Below are 21,562 nucleotides of genomic sequence, written 5' to 3'. Positions count from 1 at the left end.
CCAAAAACTTACTACATGAAAGAAGCCCATTTTGGAGTGTGTAAACAAAATGTAATTAACAGGAAAATAGGACTTTTCACAGACATTTGATCTCTCTATATGGCAACACTGAAGATTAATTTGCCAGCGCGGCAGATACGTAACTTCAAAAGTCGAACTTCGATTTGTGACTTAATTAAAAAGGCCCTATTAAAGCTGTATATGTGGGTGTTAAAAACAAGTCAAACCAAAGCATTCGTAGTGCCGAAAACGGCAACATGTTTTATAGGGCGCTGGAAAATATATGCATAATTCACAAAAAAGATGCTATTTATTTTATGAGGGAGTTTAAATTGCTAAGCATTTCACTTTTTTAAGAGTGAATTATCATAACTAAAATGATGAACATATATTTATTTTGGTTGGGTTATTTATTTATTTATGAATGTATTTTGCCTAATTTGTAAGATAAGATAAGTGAGAAACGTGAAGAGGTTTTCACATGAACATACTGGTTATTGAGCGTATTGTTTAAAATACATTTCACTCATGACATAACTCTGACCTGTGAGGTTACGTAATCCCAGCTGCCGTAGTCCGTACAGACCGTCCCGTCTGTAGTTCAGGAAGATGGCTAGAGCGTACCGACCCTCGTAAAGTTTGGTGCCTCGGATGATCCGCAGGTTCTCCAGTGGCAGGTAGTCGAACTGATTAAGTGCCACCAGCACATAACCGGTCACTTCTTTGATAGACTGTATGGGAAGAAAAAAAAGATCCTTTTAAATGATTGAAAATGGAAGAACAATCGAATCAAATTAGCCAACATTAGCCTTTGTGTTAATCATAATCATGAATATTCTTAACTTTAACCAGTTGTTATAGATGTATAACCATATTTTCACCATAGCTAGGATATTTAACAATTTATTTATTTCGTTTTCAGGACCAGCTTCCAGTTTGAATTTAACCTTGCTAGTACCAGGCTGGATATCTTAGAGATGGCCGTGGTCAACAGCAATACTGAGGTAGGCAGGTGTGAGAAGTATCGCCCACACCATTACACCACCACCACCAGCCTGAACCGTTCAGGCTGGATGGATTAATGCTTTCATGTTGTTTATGCCAAATTCTGACCCCACCATTTGAATTTTGCAGCATTATTTGCAAATCATCAGAGCAGGTGAGCCTGTCTCAGTCTCCTGTTTCCAGCTGACAAGAGCAGCAACTACTGTGATCTTCTGTTGCTGTAGCCCATCTTGGTTGTAACAAGTGGTTATTCCAGTTACTGTTGGGTCTCTATCAGCTCAAAGTAGACAGAGAATTCTCTTCTGACTAGGCTGACAGCATGTGTCTCTTTATGAGGGACTGAACATCCTTTTTAATCCTTGTCCGAGGTTCCACATCTTGGTACAATGTCCCACATTCTAGTTGATTCTGCAGGACATGCAAGTTTGGCATTTACCTAATAGATACTTATTTTTTTAATCACAGTCAGAAGAAGATTAGCTGTAACCTGAACATTACAGGATACTAAAAAGTCCCATCTTTCGCAGATTTTGTTGAATGTTATGGAAACTACCACGAAGAAAATGAATCGGCAGTAGATACAGAGAAACAGAGTTTGTGTCTTTTATTCAAGTTATTTTTTGTTATTTCTGAAATACTCAGACCAACAACAACAACTATGTCATGTTGAAAACACCTCAATCAGATTTCTTCCTCAGTGTTATGGTCAGTTTGGCCTTCAACAGGTCATCTTGATCACGTCTACATGCCTAAACATACTGAGTTGCTTTTATGTGATCGGGCGATTAGATGTTTGCTTTAGCGTAACACAGTAGCCAGTGAGCATAGTTGCCAAGACCAAATTAGGGAGTAATCCAACTGGTTTTGAAGAATCATCCAATGTGACGATAGATTGGATACCAATAAATAAATGACGCCCAAGTCCATAACTTCAGATTTAAACCCCCACTGTTGTACGACTGGTTGTTAAAATGTAAATGGCCTGCATTTGTATAGCGCTTTACTTAGTCCCTAAGGACCCCAAAGCGCTTTACACTACATTCAGTCATTCACCCATTCACACACACATTCACACACTGGTGGTGGCAAGCTACATTGTAGCCACAGCTGCCCTGGGGCGCACTGACAGAGGCGAGGCTGCCGGACACTGGCGCCACCGGGCCCTCTGTAAGTGAATGGAAACTTACATTTTTACCTGCAATTCCTCTCTTCCAACGCCTGCTAGCTCTGTCGACTATAGTTAAAGCTGTATTGCATTCCTCTCATTTTCTGTGCAGAGTGCATGATATTTGCATTTTGAAATGTCAACCTCATAAAAAATTTGGATGTACAGACCACAATGATTAAAATGTCAGGTTAGTTGCAGACTGATTGCACTTCTCTGATTATATTTCCTCAACTGTTCCTTTAGGGTTGGGAATCTGCAGTCGTACATCGCATTCATAGACCCAATAAGCAATCATATCTTTATATTCTTTATATTCTTTATATTCTTCTTATTCCAATATAAATGGTATCGGTTTGATTTATTTTCACAGGCTTCAGCAGTATATGCTGTTGAAGAAACTACAAAAGAAAAAAAGAGAAAAATAATCTGCCCGAGAGGGACTCATAAAATGTGAAAATAGAGAGCTTCAGCATGCTGAGTGCCTTGCTGAAGAGCATGGAAGACCTCAACCATCTGCCTCATTGTGCATCAATTGACCTTCTCAAAAGTCACAAAAAATCACACTGATTACCACTGCGTTATTCACTTGTCGGGGAAAATTTATTCATCTGCCAAGTTAGGCATAAGGGGCCAAGGCAGGCTCTTTGAATTTTTGAGTATTTTTCTTTTTTATGAATTCTCCACAAAAGTGTTTGTCCTCAACCCTGGGTCATCACTAAACAAATTAAGAAAAATAACTGAAAACTTGGGGTTAAATGTCAACAGTAGACTAGCACTTTATTGACACATCAACAGAAAAAGTCCTCATAAGAAGAAAACTGAGAAAACTGGGAGCCACATCAATCAGACAGACACCAAATTGCCACTTCATATAAAGTATTATTACCAGATATGCAGCTTTGTCTGTGTATGCGCATGTATGGTTGTGTATCTACGAGACAGCTTATTCTTGTTGCTTAAAATCCATTGCTGTGGCAGTGCATCAGTTATGTGAGTGACTCAAACAGCAGTGCAGGCTTCCTTATACTCACAGACAGAGAGAAAGAAAGATAATCACAAACATAATGTAGATACAACAGCTGCTAAATGGTGCACTAACACGTTTTACCAACCACCACTGACAAACTAATTGGAACCCACTACTTCTTAAAAGTGTGAGTGTGCACGTCTTTTTGTGAGTATTATCCTCTTGTTCTCCTTAGTTAAAAAACAGGATCAATTTTCCACAGATTCCAGTTTACTTGTACCGATGCCCCTTGCCTCAATACCGCCAGTGCCATTGGTCAACAGCACTTGCTAAAGTTAGCTTATAAACAAGTCCATGCAAGGATTAAAACAGATGGGTGTAGCTTTTGGGTATTAAAAGCCTGTGGCTGCACAATGACTTTTAATGGCATAGAAATCAAAGCGAGAATGCCCTTCGGCGTCCTTACTCTGTATCTGGACACAGCTTCCAGGCATGAAAACTGAACCAAACACTGAAGTGCCTTAGACCTGCAACCTCACTGCAATACTTTATTATCCATTATCCATCCATCTTCTTCCATGTATTTAACTCTGGGTCATGGGGGGGCCTATCCCAGGTGTGATAGGGCGAGGTGCAGGGTCGCACAGCTAACACAGAGAGACAGATAACCATTTGCACTCACATTGACACCTATGGGCAAGTTAGAATCACTAATTAACCTAACACACACTAATTGCATGTCTTTGGGCTGTGAAAGGAAGCCACAGCAGCCAGAGAGAACATTCAAACTCCACGCAAAAAGTCCCTGGCCTTTGAACCCAAGACCTTCTTGCTTTGAGGCAACAGTGTTAATCTACTTTCAAACAATGCTGTCTCTACTTTGTCAGCTATATTTAACTAATAACTGCCAGATTTCACTAATGGCACAGTGAAATTAGAGTAAAGTATAAAGTAGAATTGCAAAAAACATCCATCCATTCTCTTTCGCTTATCCTTTTTCAGGGTGGGAAGGAGGCTGGAGCCTATCTCAGCTGTCTTAGGGCGAGAGGCAGAGTACACCCTGGACAGGTCGCCAGTCTGTCACAGGGCTAACACATAGACACAGACAACCATTCGCACTCCCATTCACACCTATGGGCAATTTAGAGTTACCAATTAACCTAACCCCACTAACTGCATGTCTCTGAACTGTGGGAGGAAGCCGGAGTATCCTGAGAGAACCCACGCAAACACGGTGAGAACATGCAAACTCCACACAGAAAGACCCCGGCCTGATGGGCGGTAGGACAGACTACAAGTACTTGCAGCAGGATTGCACAGGTCACCTGGATAGGAGAAACCTGCTTCCAATCACAGTCAGACAGTCTGTACTGAACAGAGAATACAATTCAACCCTGGTTACATGCCAGTTTAAAAATAAGGTTTCAAGCTTTGCCGTTAAATTGCTGTTATGCAACAACTACTTCACCATTTATAAAAGAATTTCTGAATTTTCATCCATCCATTAATTCACCTTCTCCTGCTTATCTAGTTCAGGGTGATAGTGGAGCTACAACTGATCTTAGCTTTCATAAGGCAAAAGGCAGGGTACAGTCTGGACAGGTCAGCAGTCTCTTGCAGGAGTTTCTGTTTATGTAGATGACAGGAGATTTCCAACTGACAGTAACAAATTTGCAGTTTTTGCCCATTTATCACAATTCGTTTCTCAATTATCAAAGACAGGCTGCATGTAATCACCAGCTTGACCCCAATCAACTATGAACTGACAGCAGACTGACTATCACCGTCTACTTTGCACAAAAAAGTTTCTTTGAAGATGGCAGTTGACAGCGAGTAGCTGCAGTTCTTATCCCGATCCTCAAAGTAACCATTTAAAAAGCAACAAGATGAAAGGTTAATTGTGCACGGTTGCAATAATTTTGGTTGCGTCATGGTCTCCAAGTTCTCTCTAGTGCGACTGTCGTGTTAGCGACAGCTAGCTTGCTGTGTTTTGCCCAAAGCTATCTTACAAACTGCCTAGGTTGCTGACTGCAGTCACCAAATGTCTGAATACCAATAAGAGCATTAGATGATAGAAATTGGTTATGTCAACGTGTGTTTCTTTAGTGTACGGGGCATCAAGGTCGCTAAACAAATGTGCCTTCTGGAGAGAGTTGCTGTGCACCTCCTCGATTAAGATAAGTTAAGGATTTAATACAGGCACAGGCCTTTCACGTTCTCTGATTTGGTTTATATTTGAGTCATGCATTTGAACTGAAAGCAGCAATTATTTCAACTTGTAGCCGAGGTGAGCCCTTTGAATTTTTGACTGTCTTTATTTTAATTCACCAGAAAAGCCTCTGTGTTCAGCCCTGGAAATAAATTCATGGCATTCGTTTGCCATATCCTGGAGAAATCTTCATTAAATAGTAAACTCTCATTTAAAGGCATTTGAAATATCCAGCGACAGGGCAGCTACTGAGACATCCTAATGACCAGAGACAGGCCAATAATGATGTGGATGATTGGTTGGGAGGGGAGAGAGGAAATGAGTAATGTGAGGTTTGATTGGCTGCTGACCCCTGGGGGACATTAGCAGAGAGTGACAGCTAGGACGCAACACGCTGGGTGGCTGCGTTTCATGATAATAGCAGGTAACTGAGATTAGCTTCTTTTTATATTGAGTGCTAAGCAAACGCTACGCACCTGCCAGGTTGGCCTATTATAACACTAACACAATAGGAAGGAAACAGACACTGGAGGTGCTTATTAGCAAGATTACAATGTGTCAATCACCTGAAAAGAGACAGAACAACATAATAAAAGAGCAGTAGAATCCATTTCAGTGTAGGCTTTGATTAGCATACTTATTAGAAGAAAGAGTTTCTATTGTGAGTTACTCCACTGCCTGTCAAAAACCCTTCAGTGAAATCATTTTCTCTCAAATATGTGTTGCTATATTTTTTGCAAACTGTTTGTTAGAAAGTTGTGCAACTTTATGCAACTCTGCCACTTGTGACTCAGCCTTTAAAGACAAAGAGCTCAGGAAAGGCTTTCTTCTCCGAGGGCCTTTGGTTGACGTGGCCCCCGCTCGGCTGGAAGCCACGCCGTTTCATCCCTTTGACCCCTCCGTGACCTCATGTTTACAGCCTGAGGGCCGGAGTGCTACGCGAGCTCGCCCCTTCTACCGTCAACCCTGCCGTAACCCTCCAGGTGCCTGCCAGGGGCATCGCGGGCTGCTCCGCAACCCCGACCCAGCTGTAGGCATGCACTCGGCTGCTGGCAGACTCCACAGTGCCTCCACTGTGCCCCCTTCTCCCTGCCAGCCTCCGGGAGCTACTGGCAAAACCAAAGAAAAACTGTTTCCCTGTTGCTTAGCAACCGAGGGAAAGCCTTCCAGCAGGAGCAAAGGAAACGAAGAGGGAGAGAGGAGCAGAAGAAAAGGGAAAAAAAAACAAGACTTAGAAAGAATTTTTTTTGTTGTAATGTACCTAATTAAATTAAAGGATTACTTTGCTCTCGCTCTGTAATTTTGTTTGACACTATTTAATTTCCTTCTGTTACCATAAATAGTTTTTTTTTGGTTTTGTTTTGTTTTTCCTTAACGCTTTCTCGATCAATATGTATCTGCATTCCTCAGTGCTGAAGGAGGAGGAGGAGGAAGGGAGGGAAGGAGGGAGGTCCGGGGGGAAGTAAACACAAGCACCTGCATTTCCCCTCCTGTCGCATCAACCGTGCTCTGTCTCAGAAACGCAAACACAGAAGCTGGAGGATGCTACTCGGAGTAGCTGCCCACCGCTGCCTTGTAGGCGTTGTGTGCTCCGATTTAACAAGGTGGACAGTGGGCACCAAAACTGATGCCTTTTTCCCCCCCTTCCTTGTATTTTCTCAAAAAAAAAGAAAAAAAAATACACTTAACAAGGTGAGTGGGAGGGCTAATTTGTACCAGCAAGGTGCATGAACCCTCAACTGACACACACATACACCTTAATCCTCCCCAACAATGACTTGAGCCAGCCACTGAAAGAGCCATTGAAGCGGGTCAAAAAAGGGGAAAGAAGAAGGGCTCTAAAATCTTTGCACAGCGCAGGTCATTATTTTAGATGCTATCTTTTGATTCGTGCCTGAAGTCTGATGGATCAGAGTGTTTTTCCAGTTCTAAGCGCCACAAAGGCTTTGTGCAAAACGTCCTCTCTGCCCCGCACGCAAACACACAAATCTGAATGCACGCATGGGCCTTGCGTATGCCAATAACCCCCGCCTACGCGTGAAAAAGAAACATCGCCGAGAGGCACAGACAAGACTGAGTCGACACGGGTCAACTACCCATGATGCATTGCAAGTTTAACGTTTCCTCTAGCGCTTTCTGCCATCAATCGCAGGCAATTAGCGGCCTAGTGTGGAGTGCTCAGTCAAACAGAATCTCATGCGCTCCCGACAGGCTTGTTTCTTCTCTTCTTTTGCTCTACCTCTGGGTAAAATGTGAATTTCACATGTTGCTAAATTGCATTTTGTAGCTTCAGGATACACGGCACCCAGTCCAAAGCAGACAAGCCAAAAAAGTGCTTTATTTACTCCCCACAACATAATCATGATAGAAGGTGCCCGTGCTGTCTTGGAAACCGAGGCTGTGTGGTGGAGTTGCTGAGCTCAGGCACCTGCAAGCCCTCCAGATATGTGGAAATGTTTTTGTAAATAACAGACACGCAGATATTCAGTTCGGATGGTGCAATAGAGTAACTCTGATTTGGAAGGAGGAGTATTTGTAGGAAATGAGTAAACAGTTGTGTCATTTGAGAAATCGAGACCTTCCGGGCTGGCGCGCGCACGCTCAACTGTATCATTTTACATTTTAGCAGCAGTTGGTAAGAAGGTATATGCCATCAAGCGACTATGAGCTACATGGCATTCAGAGCTCACCCATTTGAACAAAAATGCATGACGTTTTTAGGGTAATAGCCTGTGCGCCTTCAGTAATGGATTCATCTAACTTACTTTGCAGTTACTCGAGAAACGCTGCCAACACAGCTGATAGATATGCATACAGATTTCTCCAGTGCAAGTCCTCCCATGATGCGCCTTTGGGCTAAACCCAAGACTTTACACAACTTTTATTTTACAGGAAAAATAATTTAAGACATGGTAATTTAAAAAATAATAGCTACACACACTTTTTTTGAACAGTGATGGGCAAAACATTTGGGCCACCATAGTTTCTTTTTATTTTGCAAGGAAAATGTGAAGAAGAAGCAATGATTTATTGAAATGTGCAAACATCCATGGAACTACACTAAGGTTTGTACAATTCTAACATATTCTGGTGTGACCACCTTTATTAATCAGCACAGTCTGAACTCTCTTAGGCAGCTTTCTCATCATTTCTTTAAGTAGTCTCCAGGAATAGTTCTCGTGGCTTCTTGAAGGACATTCAAAGCTCTTCTTTGGATGTTTCTGCCTTTTGTTCTGTTCTCTGTCAACATGACCACACACTGCTCTGTTCTGCACCCAGATTCATTGCAATTTCTGACATAATGTCAACATGTTGCCTGTTTTGGTTGCAGGGCACCAGTTGAGTTGCCTTTCCCCCACTTCATATAAAGGAAAAATACTGATAATAGCGACTATATTGTGAAATAACACTTATTTGATATGTTAAAATAAAAACTGGCTGAATGCCTATTTAAGATTTCCTGAAATATGACACCATCTCATCCAGTCTTGGCCATCGCCTTCATTTCTTGGAACACTTTGTTTTCCTACCTGACTTTCTCTCCGTGTACCATCTTCCCTGCAGTTCCCAAAAGTACAGCATCAGTCGGGCAGTCTGCTTTTCTCCACCCCGGGGAAGACGGTAACACTACCTGGGTCTGGGTGCAGTTTCCCCCTCTAGAGGCAAGGGTACCTAGACCTGGGGTATAGAGTACGCTTGGGGAGTGTGATTGTGTGTACAGTGTCTCTCTATGTCTGTCTCCACGTTGGGTGAGTGCTGAGTAATTGCATATGAGAGCATGAGGGTGGGAATGGATGTTTGTATCTGTGTGTGCCTGTATGTTTGTGTCCATATGTCAGGTTGGGTATCAGACGCCACCTCTCTGGGGACATCTCAGGCCCTCCAAGGTATGGAGGCCTATCTCCCCCACCACTCCCCCTGCCAGTGGCAGAAACCCTCAGACATCGGTGCATTGGTAGTTCTTTGTGTCCGGGGATGGGCGTCCAGGTACGCACCGGCTCACTTCTGGTGGCTGCTTGTCGGGGCCTGGAGCCTGGGGCTCGCTCGGGCCCCTTCGGGGGTGGGGTGCCCTCGGCCTCTCGGCCTGGGGCTCAGTCACTCTGGCACAGCTGGCTGCCGGCGGAGCTCACGGGCATGTCACTGCAAACCCCCCCTGGCTTCTGCTCCGCGGCTGCTGAGTGACCCCTCAGCTCTTTCCGGGATAGTGGCGCGGCTGCCCCTCCGTTGGTCTTCCTTGGTCTCTTGTGCTCTGAGGGTCTCTGGATGTCTGGAGCCTGGATCTCCTCCATATCTGCTTCATGCCCTGGAGGACGGGGCTGTGGCTCCCCACACCCTCTAGCAGATCATTACATGAAGGAACCTTTTAATACAAGCGCGCTCATGCTCACAGGTGTACACACGGGTGCTCACAGGTGTACACACGGGTGCTCACACACACAAACGACACCCTTTTTGGCTGCTACCTCAAAGCACACTGTGCGCTGTCGATCCTATGTGCTGCACAATAATATTCAATATTTAGTATTTACTATTATATTCACATAGATCATCACGATGATGTTGTTTATTATATTGCTCTCTTTTGTTCTGCTTGTTTTCTCTTTTTTCTTTCTCAACAGGTGGTCCAGGTGATTGATATATGTATTTTTTGTCTGTTTGTTTTGTTGGTGTTTGTTTTTTTTGCCCCTTATCACCGTTCCTCTTCCCCGCTGTTTTTCTTTCCCTCTTTCTTTCTCTCTTTTCTTTCCCCCAGTCATGTCTGTCCCGTGTGTAGCAAGTGAAAATTTCCTTTTTCAGGTCTTTGCTGGATTTTTTCCCCCCTTTTCTTAAGGACATGACTTTCAGATACTGTTCATCTGCTGTAGATAGTTTTTTAGGCCTGATGCTTCTTTTGTTCTCCACTCTCTAGTTTACTCTGTTTGTCTTTTAAGGACACGCTGCAAAAACACAATGCTGACATATGGAAGGCTTTAGGCAAAGAGCTCTTTGGGAGTCACCTTGCTGGTGCAAAATACTATTTCATGTCAGTCAAACTGTGTTATTGATCTAGCTTGCCATTTTCATAGATATGACTAAAGAAATGTAAACAAATCATGTGTTTTTGAACCTGTCCAGAGGAAACCATTGATAGCACAGAGAACTGTTGTTCAAGAGCACTTTAAAAACTCCCTCGAAGCAAAATAGTATCAAATGAGGGATTGTTTAGGACTTTTCAACTGCATAGCATATTGCATGTATATAGAATTATAGTTGAAGAAGGAAAACTTAATCTCCTCTCCCCCTGTGCTCCATCAAAAGGCTCAAAGTCGAGTAAGAAGCCTCACTCACTGACCATTAAAAGTGCCTCGATAAAAGATCAATATTGAGCAAATATATGAAAGCTAATAATTTTTAATAATATTAACCATCTCATATTTCTTTATACCACATTATATTTTCATGTTTCTTAACTTTCAGTTATGGGGCATAAAGAAACATTAGAGATAAAAGCCTGAGTAAATGAGTAAAAACAGAACTGCAGATGCCTTCATAAAGGCTTCAACGAATAGCTGTATATGACAAAAATAATGTAAATCCTACAGTCTGGTGTGGCCTTCACAGACACCAGGGGCTATACATTTATGTGCACAGGCATTAAGCGGTATTCAGGAATAATATAGTACAATGCAGATGCAAAAATAAAGAGAGAAATGGACTAGAATAATAAAACTATGTTTGTTTAGGGTGATTTTGAAAAGGTTCACATAATGTCTTTTTATAAATGTGATTATGAGTCATTACTTTTATGTACTCTGTGTTATCTTTTTATTCATTTCACTTTCATTAATTATGAAGCATGTTATAAAGCTTATCATACCACAGCACCACAGTAAACTGCATGATTGATTGTTATTATGATCCTTAATTAATACTAATTGGCGACAGTGGTTACAAATGCTCTATGTGGGATAAGATTATGATGCATGGGCTATTATGATGGGAATAAGTGGTGAAACTGATGTTTTGCCATTCAAATCGGATTTCCAAGCGGCACAGTGGAAAAATGAGTCCTAGAAACTGCAGTTCATCAAATGTCCACTCGAGGCTGCCCATGAAAAATGATTAAGTCAATCCCCCACAGACTGCCATGTTAGAAAGCCCAACTTTACAGCATGAGTAAAAATGTTTTCAGCCCCGTCATGACAGCTGAACTCAGGGAAGTCTTTTATATAAAGATTAGAAAACACCTATGTATTCCCATGGGCATTTCAGCTAATACTGGTGTTTATAGTGTTGGTCCACTCTTCTCTACAGTGTCGCTTTAGTTCAATAAGGTTTGCAGCCATTTGTTTATTCAAAGATCTCTTAAGGTCCCAACACAGTATTTTAGTCAGGCTGAAGTCTGGGCTTTGACTGGCTCACTGTAACACCTTGATTCTTTTCTTTTTCAGTCATTTTGTGGCTCACCCCTCCACCACTGTGCTGACAGTTCATATGAGTTGTTTGTGCTGATATGAAACATCTCCACTTTGGTCTCATCTGTCCAAAGAACATTGCTCCAGAAGTCTTGTGGTTTGTTAAGATTCAAACCTAAGCTGTGCTGCCATGTTCTTTGTAGAAAGAAGAAGCTTTCTCCTGGCAACCCTTCCAAAAAAAGTCACATTTATTATTCAGTCTTTTTCTAATTGTGAATAAAGGTTAACATTTAACATGCTAAATGAGGCCTGTAGAGTCTGAGAAGTAGTTTCCTTGAACAGTGCACGCGCTGGCTTTGGGGTGAATTGGTTGGGAATGCTCCAAAAACCTCTTGGTTAAATTGAGAAAATTAGAACTGCGCACACAGCTTCTTAATCCTGACAAAAGAACATGTGTTGCTATTTCTGCCCCTTTCTGTTGATAATTTGAACCCACTAGAATACCTCTGGAAGAGCTTTGAGTCCATTTTCAAAGGACCCAGTGAGGAAGTAATATTAAAAGAACTGTCTCCATTTATTCACAGTAAGGAGACAATGAAGCTATTCATGTGGTTTCGTTGGACCTTAAACCTAATATTGATCTCATCTGATCCTGCCTTAATAACTCATTATGTTAAGGTTTGCTTTGATCCAAGACTGTTTATCCATTGGTAGATGTTACTGACAGTTCTATCTGAGGAGTGTTAGTCTCACTGCGGGTCTATTTATTTATTTATTTTTAAATGTAATCTACTCCAGTCTTTTCTTCTGACAGTGTCCCTTTCATCAGGCTAAGCCGATTTGGATAGACTCTTAGACAAAATCAGCGGGGTGAAGCAGTTGGATCTCTGAAAAACCACAGATTTGTTATCTCAAAATAATGAGATATTTGTCACGCTCATGAGAAAACAATGTCTGATACCTTGAGATAATAATGTAATTCAATTGTTATCTCAGGATAACAAACACGAGCACAGCAAAAATCACAATTTGCTGTGTTGAGATAATGAGATAGTCAGACATGATCATGTGAAAACAGTCTGATATCTTGAGATAATGAAACAATTAAGTCACAATCCTCACCCAACAGGCCTGAAAGCAGCATGAGCTGCTCTCACCCTCCATACATATGCAAATATTAGAGAGTGGTAATGAAAACGTTGGCACCAAGAGAAGAAGAGGACATAGGAACCCAAAGTGAAGACGTGCAACAACCTAGAAAGAACAATAGTTTAGAAGTTTAGTCTAGGGGGTGCAGATTGGTGAAGCATTTGGAAGCGCGTAATGATAAAGGGAAAGGAAGCGGAGCACAGCGAAGATATGTTTAAAAGCATAATTAATAGTGCACCTGTTCCTGTCATCTGGATGAGTGAGTGTGTAAATGAGGTATACGGAAGGATAGAAGAAGGAAGGACTCTTTGAAGGAAGGAGGAAGGCTGAAGAAGCCACAGGGGGAGATTTAGAAGGGAAGGTACACTAAAGTGGAGAAGGAGAAGGGGAACGCTGGGGGGAGAAAAGGCATCATGCAGGGAAAAAGTATAATAACACCATTATAAAATACAAGAGATGGGACACATATTATGGTGATTATGGCTCATTTCCATACATATAGAGCACTCTGCCAGTGAGTCAAGGAGAGTGCAGCGGCGCATGTCAGCAGCAAGACTGCCGACTCTCTACAGTTTGAACCGACTGGAGCGCCGCCACAATCTGACTCCTCCACACGGCGGCAAAGTCAATGGGCGGGCAGGGACCTGTTTACCAATTCGCTTCAATGAGCTCTGTAAGAGAAGTATGCACTCCTTCACCTCATGTGACTGTTTGGCTGCTAAGTATGCTGAGAGCACTCGGGTGTGACATTCAAGATTTTGAGGAATCCTGTGAAAAAAAAAAAAAAATCAAGGCCTATGAGAGGAGAGCCATTGACTTTGGAATAAATGAAAAATCCAGCTGCATGAAATGTCACTGTGAAAATGAGTTATTCAGCGCAGGTATCTGTGTAGAGTTCGGGAAAGCTTTCAAAAGGACTTGCAAGACAGATCTCAAGTTTTGCTAATAGTACCCTCAGGTACTTTGTTAAGGTCGGCAGGGTGAGCACATATTTCCACAGGCACCTACTCGGCTACAGGTTTCAGTCTTTCGCCATTGCAATGGAGTTGTTAGAGCAAGGCGGCCCAAAGGTCCTGTGATGTCATTTGAATGTGACACAACGATGGAGGACGTCAAGGCAATACTACACTTCCCTGGCCAATCAGTGGGATGCAGTCAGTCATTTTCAGCTTGAGTCAGTTAGCTTGGAACTTGGCTGAATAGGTACTATAAAGGTACCTGGTACTACGGCCTAATAAAAAACATGATTTTTCTTGGTTCCGAAGTTACAAGAGAGTGGAGTGCTGAGTTATTAGTTAGTGTTAGCTTAGCTTGGTTAGCATGGTTACAAAAGAGTGTGTATCAAAAACTGGATAGAGACCATCAAATTACAAGGGATTAAAGTGTGATTTGGCAGGTGGAGGAACCGCAAGATTCAGTGTAGCAGTACATCATGGGGGAAAAGAATTAGAAATAATTCATATAATAAGTGTTTTTGGTTGAGGTTCAATCCCTAGACACTATGATGATGGTACACAAGGTAAAATTCAACCTAATCATGATTATGATCTTAAATATAAGCCCTAATATAACCGAACAGGGACCATGAACACAGCTGGTCTGCACCAGTCCAACATAGTGCATCACTGTACACTGACAGGAGACCAACTTCATCATTTTGATGTTTCATTGCCATCTTGATAACCGAAGTAACTTTGAAGCAACGGACTGGGATTGGTCAATCTTCAAAGGCATCATTTCAAAGGCCACAGGTTCGCGAGTTCATTGCACTAATAATTTTGGTCATTGCCATGCTCTCCAACCATTGTTTCCCCCAGAGTGAGTGCAGCACTAATAAGAGTCTAGACTTTTCATTCACCAAACCTGGAGTGCAGAACCTTTAGCAGGCTGTTAATGCAATAAACAGCACATTAAGCAATAGTATTGTATCCAGTAAACGCCAACATTACAAACTGGGCAAAGAGAACCAAACAGTTTTTGTATTTAGCTGTAAACATGTTTATGTGTAAAGCAAAGGTGGCCATTTTAACATGGTAGTCTAATGGAATCGACCTCCTTTTGGAGCAAGCCTCGAGTGGCAGTTCTTAGAACTATCAGCTTCATGTTTCAGTCCCTTAAAGCTTTACACCCACACAACACTTTTCGTGACGATGCAGACTGGCTTGAAATGTACTCCTCTTAAAGGTATTTTAACTTCTCCGCCAGCACATTAGGGAAAAGGAAGGTCAATTTCTTGCCCGCCTCAATCAAAGTACTTTAATTGGACAGGGCTTTTGCTGGAAAAGTATCTACTCTCACGCACTCCTGAATCAAGTTATACATTAATTAAGATCAAATGCTAGGAAAAAAAAATCCATGTTAAGATGGGACCCAGCTAAACTCAGAAAAAGGTTAATGAAAAAAATGTTCACACATCTTTCAGTGTTTTATTCAGGATTTGCTTCATGTGGAAAGAAAGTAGAAGCATTTTTGAGAAGAGACTAAGAAGCTGAATCTGTGTAACTGCAATTTCCTGGAACCTAATTTAAAAAAAAATTAACTTATAAATGCAATGAACTCAAATGTGTTGTACAGTTTTCCATGTAGAATCACCAGAACTGAAAGACGAGAGAAGTCAGGCAGCTCAGAGATGGACATGTTTCAGTTTCAACATCAGACATTGAAAATGACTTTGTGACAACACTTTGCTTTGTGTGTGTGTGCGCGCATGGCTGGGGGTTATGTGTGTTGATATCCAGAGGTGTGCCTCCAGCATCTGCTGTGTTACTGGCTTTCGGCACTGATATTTATTGTCTCAGACAGCCCGACAATCTCATATAGGCCTGCTTCATGAGCGGCGTCCATGAGGCGTCTGTGTTGTCAAGACGCATTTACAGTAAAGACCATGACTCTGAAATTAAAATTACCAAAGGGTAAGGTTTGTGGCACATTAGCAGGCAAGACTAAAACAGTGACAGTGCAGTACAGTATCTGATCCTTAAGCTGCAGCGAAAACACTAATACATAACTCATGAGGTGAGGCTGTTGTAGAAACCCGGCAACAGTCGCACAGCAGATCGCATTATGCTGTAGCCTTTGGGGACCCTACATAATGCAGTTATGTGACAAAGCTAGTGCACGTCAGCCACAGGCTGGCTTCAGCTTGCTTGACAGTGGCTATGGAGAGATATAGCAAGAAGCATTTTATCTGCTATACCACCTAGCTGCCCTATCTCATATTTAAGCCCCTCATTATTCATGGTCATCTCATATTAGGACACTGTTTTTGAGAGCCGGCAAGACCTCCCCTTCCCATCTGGAGGAGAGGCAAATATGCTACGTGTGTGTGTGAGTGTGTGTGTGTGTGTGTGTGTGTGTGTGTGTGTGGGGGGGGGGGGGGGGGGGGGTCTGAAGAGTCCAGGAGAAGAGAAAGAAGGAAGAGCTGGGTGTCCTATACAAGGCCCAATGTCGGCTCACTCTTCTGGTGAAGAAAAGCTGCTTAATGGCCCTCTCCAAGTGATTGATGATTGGGCTGGATGCAGAGGTAGGATCCAGCCATAGGTAGACAATGCAAGACTTGCCCGGATAATCAATTTATATGTCAATGGAAAAAGAAGACAAAATGCATGAATTCCCAGTGTGCAGGGAGGTGAATGTATGGAAACAGAATGGCAGTTACAGTTAATGATTGTGTTATGAGAGGCCAGTGAGGACATAAATCACACTTCCTCTCACACAGAACACTCTTAAAGTACTGTGATGTAGCATGGGATCAAAAAAAGGTTTACTGGAATAAGAATAAATACAGCTTTTAATTTGCAAACTTATTCGCCTTTATTAGTTTTGATAAGATAATACTTACAAAGCTGCTTAACAAAATCTGAAAGAACTCATCCTTTTAATGATTTAAAACATTGTCTTCTTGTTGGAAGAATACTCTAAGCTAATTAGGTACTCTCACAAAGCAAGAATTTTACTTGTCAAAGAAATGTACCGTTGCAAAACACCCATTGATAGAGTCCATTTAACACTATAGTACAGTGAGGTACTATATATGTGCAATGGTCCGTACGGCCTTGCAACAAGTTGTGAAATGAACGTAAACTCTGTTTTCTCACACAGCCTTCTTCCTGTATTTACTTCCTGATTGAGATACATCTGGGCAATAAGCGGACTTCACGTGGTTTGAAGTGATGCATTTTGGTTCGACTGGCAAAAGAAATGTGCAGATTTATGATGACTGATGTCATAAATCATGACACACTGCCCTATCCTACATAAGCTGCCTTTATAGGCTAACAGTATCAGTATTGGTATTGGTGTTGGCAATACTGGCTCTCTGTTTACTTTGTATCAGATCGATACCTAAATTTGCAGTATCGCACAGCACTAGCTATCGCAACACTTAGATTACTTAGATTAACTGAAAAGTCATAGATGACCACCAAGCAACAGCATACAGGAAACAGTGGTGCCCACGATTTTCGCAGCAGGCAACAGAACTAACTAAATCAAAAATCTTTAGGTATTGATTTGGTGTACTCATCGAGGGTAGATCATTGTAATCCAATAAAGGTAAAAAAAAATGATGTGCCCCCTCCTCTGGAGAGAGAAACAAGATTTATTCCTAGCTTTTGAATATAACCAGCAGCTCAGGGTGTTAAAACTGACATAGCAAAATTGAGCATTTCAGCTCAGTACATGACTAACTGCCCTTCCCCTCTCCTGTTGGTAGGGCGTTCAGTGTCCTATAGAGAAGCTCACAAATTCAGTACTTCTCTTTCACATAGAGTACCTGTGCACAGAATTGCGCAAGCACGTTTATTTTCACCGCACTGAGAAAGACATAAAGAGAGACAAACCCAGACTAAACTCGTTTTCTTCTAATAAAAAGCACACAGAAGAATCTGCAAACTAAAATCACATTGAGGCCAGAACCAGGCAGCTGGGGGAACTGATTACAGCCATGTCAGATTTGATCTCTCTTGTCTGTTTATGTGTGCAAGCGTGCGCGTGAACTGGTGAGAGTGAATATTTATCCACCATTTTGTCTCCGAGGAAATCGGTTTCAGCGGCATCATCGGGACTTTGCGGCGAACGACACGTATCAGGGCTAAACTACTTCATTACTCCAGAATCAAAGCGCCGTAATCAGAGACGGATGCCCTATTTTTGCAGTAATACAAAGCGTGTACACGTGTGTGTGTGTTTTTGTGACTACTACTGTAGGTCAGAGTAAAGTCTGTCAGTTTTACTAACATGCTGTCAACATGATGATGATGATGTATCTTTCTTGTCTGTGTGCTTTATATCTACTTTGACAAAATGACCTTGCAACTGTATCTTTGACAAACAACAATTTTAATCTCAGTGGCAACCTAAACCATTTCAGTCTCAAGAACTCTGGTTTGTGTTGGTTACCTGGTATGTGATGAACTCGTTTGTTCCTAAATCCCTCCGACTGAAGCCTTTAACAAACTTAAACTCCCCTTTATTCGGCTTTGACTGTGTCTGTGTGCAGTCAGGCCAGCAGAAACGCTGGTGCGTCTCTTCATTCTGGCATATTGCACTGTGTTTTGTGTAATGTTACACTACCAGCCTACAAACTTGTGAATTCTCTGTTCATGATTTGTGTTCGCTTACATCATGCCTCACTGGATTTGAAGAATTTTGTCGAGCAGAAGACTAGACCCTCTCTTTATCCACCCGATACCAGCCCCACGCTGCCTTACACAAATTATAAATGTGACTTCTAGCTATTGCTTCCACTGAAATCGTGTCTGCAAGGGTATCGAAGTGTGCTTCTGCTTCTTTTCCTCTCTTTAGATATTTTGGGAAAGAAACAATCTTGGACGGTGCCTTTGGACACCGCCAGGCAAGCTGTTTCCTTCTGTTTTCAGTCTTCATGCTGAAATAAGTTCGCCGGTTACTGTGGTAACTTCATATTTAGCAAACAGATAGGAAAGGTGTGCCAAAATTCTCAGCTAGCTTCAGCAGTAGTGAATAAACCTTCTGTACTACACATGGATTCAAGCAGGATAATGTGTGGTAGTACTTCTGCCTTCTATCTAAAAGTATCTAAAAGTAGAATGGGAGGGAGAGCCTTCAGTTTTCAGGCCCCTCTTCTGTGGAACCAGCTTCCAGTTTGGATTCGGGAGACAGACACTATCTCTACTTTTAAGATTAGGCTTAAAACTTTCCTTTTTGCTAAAGCATATAGTTAGGGCTGGACCAGGTGACCCTGAATCCTCCCTTAGTTATGCTGCAATAGATGTAGGCTGCCGGGGGATTCCCATGATGCATTGAGTTTTTCCTTTCCAGTCACCTTTCTCGCTCACTATGTGTTAATAGACCTCTCTGTATTGAATCATATCTGTTATTAACCTCTGTCTCTCTTCCACAGCATGTCTTTTATCCTGTCTTCCTTCTCTCACCCCAACCGGTCGCAGCAGATGGCCGCCCCTCCCTGAGCCTGGTTCTGCCGGAGGTTTCTTCCTGTTAAAAGGGAGTTTTTCCTTCCCACTGTCGCCAAAGTGCTGCTCATAGGGGGTCATATGATTGTTGGGTTTTTCTCTGTATCTATGAAGTGCCTTGAGGCAACTTTTGTTGTGATTTGGCGCTATATAAATAAAATTGAATTGAATTCAATTCAATTCTACAACTAAGGAGTGGAAGTTCGACAGTCCCTTTCTTCACCAGTTCCTGCCAAAATCTTGCAAGTAAAAGGGAAGACACTGGTATCCTTTCTTTCCTTGACATATAATGACTCTGCTACACACATTTATAGTGATCCCAGATGGATCAGAAGCATGAAAAGTTAGCAAAGAAATACTTTGACACAGAATAAAACTGTGCAGAATCAGAATAATATCTCTTCCATAAGGCTTTTAATTATGGTGTGACACAGAGTGGCACGGCTTTCAGAATATTGCACAAAATAGGTCCAAACCATCACTGAGGATCCAGAAGCAAAGGAGGTTATTGAGCAGAACAGCAAGGCATAAATTAAACCTGCATCCAACCTGACGATTACTTGTGAGGAACGAAACTGACAAGTACCAGTGAGAACTGCTCACCATCTGCATGCATATTTTAAGACGATCTACAACAGTGTAGGTAAAAATAACCAGGTTGGACTTGATACTTCAGGGCTGGTGTCTCCTTCATCTAATTGTGTGGTGTTACAAGCTTTGAGCAGATTATTTTTGTTGTTTTGCTCCTATGATACAGTATGCGGTTTTGCAATGATGAAATCTGTAAGCTCCAATCAATCAAGTGTTCTGCGTCAGTGTTTACCAGTTATTGATGAACTTGATGGGACTGTCATGAGATTTTTTTTTTTAATTTGTTTGATCAAAAACTGGAATATTGGACAAACTGAAAAGTTGTCAAGAGTATCATATTAGATGAAATGTCAGAGGGCTACCAGAGTTGTTAAGAGTGCAATAAATGGCTGCACCAAATTGCACGGCAATCTATCAAAGAGTTGTCAGGATGTTTCGCAATATGAAATCTGAAAATGTCAGCCTTGAGAAAATCTTCATAAAAAAGATTCTGGATTCTGGATATACACACTGGGAACCACAAAACACATGTAACACAAAACCTTTGCATCACTGAACGTCTGTATTCAGCTTCTTTGTACTATTTTCACTGTCAACATGTCAAAAGAAGAAATGCTGTACAAACCAGTTTACCAAAAATGTTGAGAGGCTGTACATGATGTCAATAAAGATAAAACACAGTGACCTGAAAAGTCATTTAAACAAGGGTTTGGCAGTTAATCTTAACCATGAGGCCATATGAGAAACTGGGACTGTTGTGGAGGGCTGCACCAATAAGCTTAGAAGGAGATACAAGCAACAGTGAGCAGAGTCGACTTTAGCTCACTGTAGCTTCCTCCAAACACCTTGGAAGGAGCCGAAATTGTGCCGGAAAGCTCCTTAATCATGTTATGTAACCAATGAAAACTTAAGGAGAACCATCAAAAATCTCTTGCAGTTTTGGCTACAATTGTATTCACTTGTTTGTTTTTTTTCTCTGTGGCCAAAGAAGGTCATGTTTAACACCGACTGTATCTATATAATAGAATCTGTTAGCCGGAGCTCTTTTTTCTGTGCAAATCTGCTTTGTTTGCAGTTTGCAGAGTAAAAAATTCCACCTCAAACCACCTACTTTTGAAATCATCTTTTTTGAGCTGGTTCTTTCAGGAGTCACCACAGCAGATCATGTGCCTTCATCTCACCCCAGCCTTTCTCTGTCACTCCAACCCCCTGCATGTCCTCTGTCATGGCATCCAAATTTGTCTTGTCCCTTCTGATCACTCCCAATGAAAATCTTACCATACCTCCAGCTCGGCCTTCTGTGTTTCTGTCAGAGCCACCGTCTCCAAACCATACATCATAGCCGCTCTAACTACCATATTGCAAACCTTTCCTTTCACTCTTGTGTATTTCCCTTCAAAGTGCTGTGATAATACTAATCCAAAGAAAATTGGCCTTTCATTTTTTGAAAATTAAGGCCTTTTTTTCTTTTTTCTTTCTATTTATTTCTAGTATTTCATGTTCTCTAAATGTTTCCCTCTCAAGAATTATAGAGGCTATGTTAGAAATTAGAAAGAAAATTTTGGACGGCATTTCGGGTGCAAATTGAGAAGGGCTTGAGTTTCTTCACAGCAGGGATGGCCATTC

At 41.8% G+C, this 21,562-nt stretch overlaps 1 protein-coding gene across 3 annotated transcripts in view; it reads right to left on the bottom strand.

The window, feature by feature from the left end:
• The window catches only part of LOC102787686 (receptor tyrosine-protein kinase erbB-4-like), a 365,449-nt gene that overhangs the window by 141,794 nt on the left and 202,093 nt on the right, over positions 1-21,562 (bottom strand). For all 3 annotated transcript variants that reach the window (XM_087836449.1, XM_087836451.1, XM_087836450.1), the window contains exon 3: positions 545-731. In XM_087836449.1, coding sequence (XP_087692575.1) covers positions 545-731 — 187 coding nt within the window. The remainder of the gene's footprint in view (positions 1-544; positions 732-21,562) is intronic.

The sequence above is a fragment of the Neolamprologus brichardi genome, chromosome 23 (genome assembly GCF_056152115.1).
Source record: "Neolamprologus brichardi isolate AB-2024 chromosome 23, ASM5615211v1, whole genome shotgun sequence".
NCBI classification, from domain to species: Eukaryota; Metazoa; Chordata; class Actinopteri; order Cichliformes; family Cichlidae; genus Neolamprologus; species Neolamprologus brichardi.
This window is presented reverse-complemented; position numbering and strand designations above follow the sequence as displayed.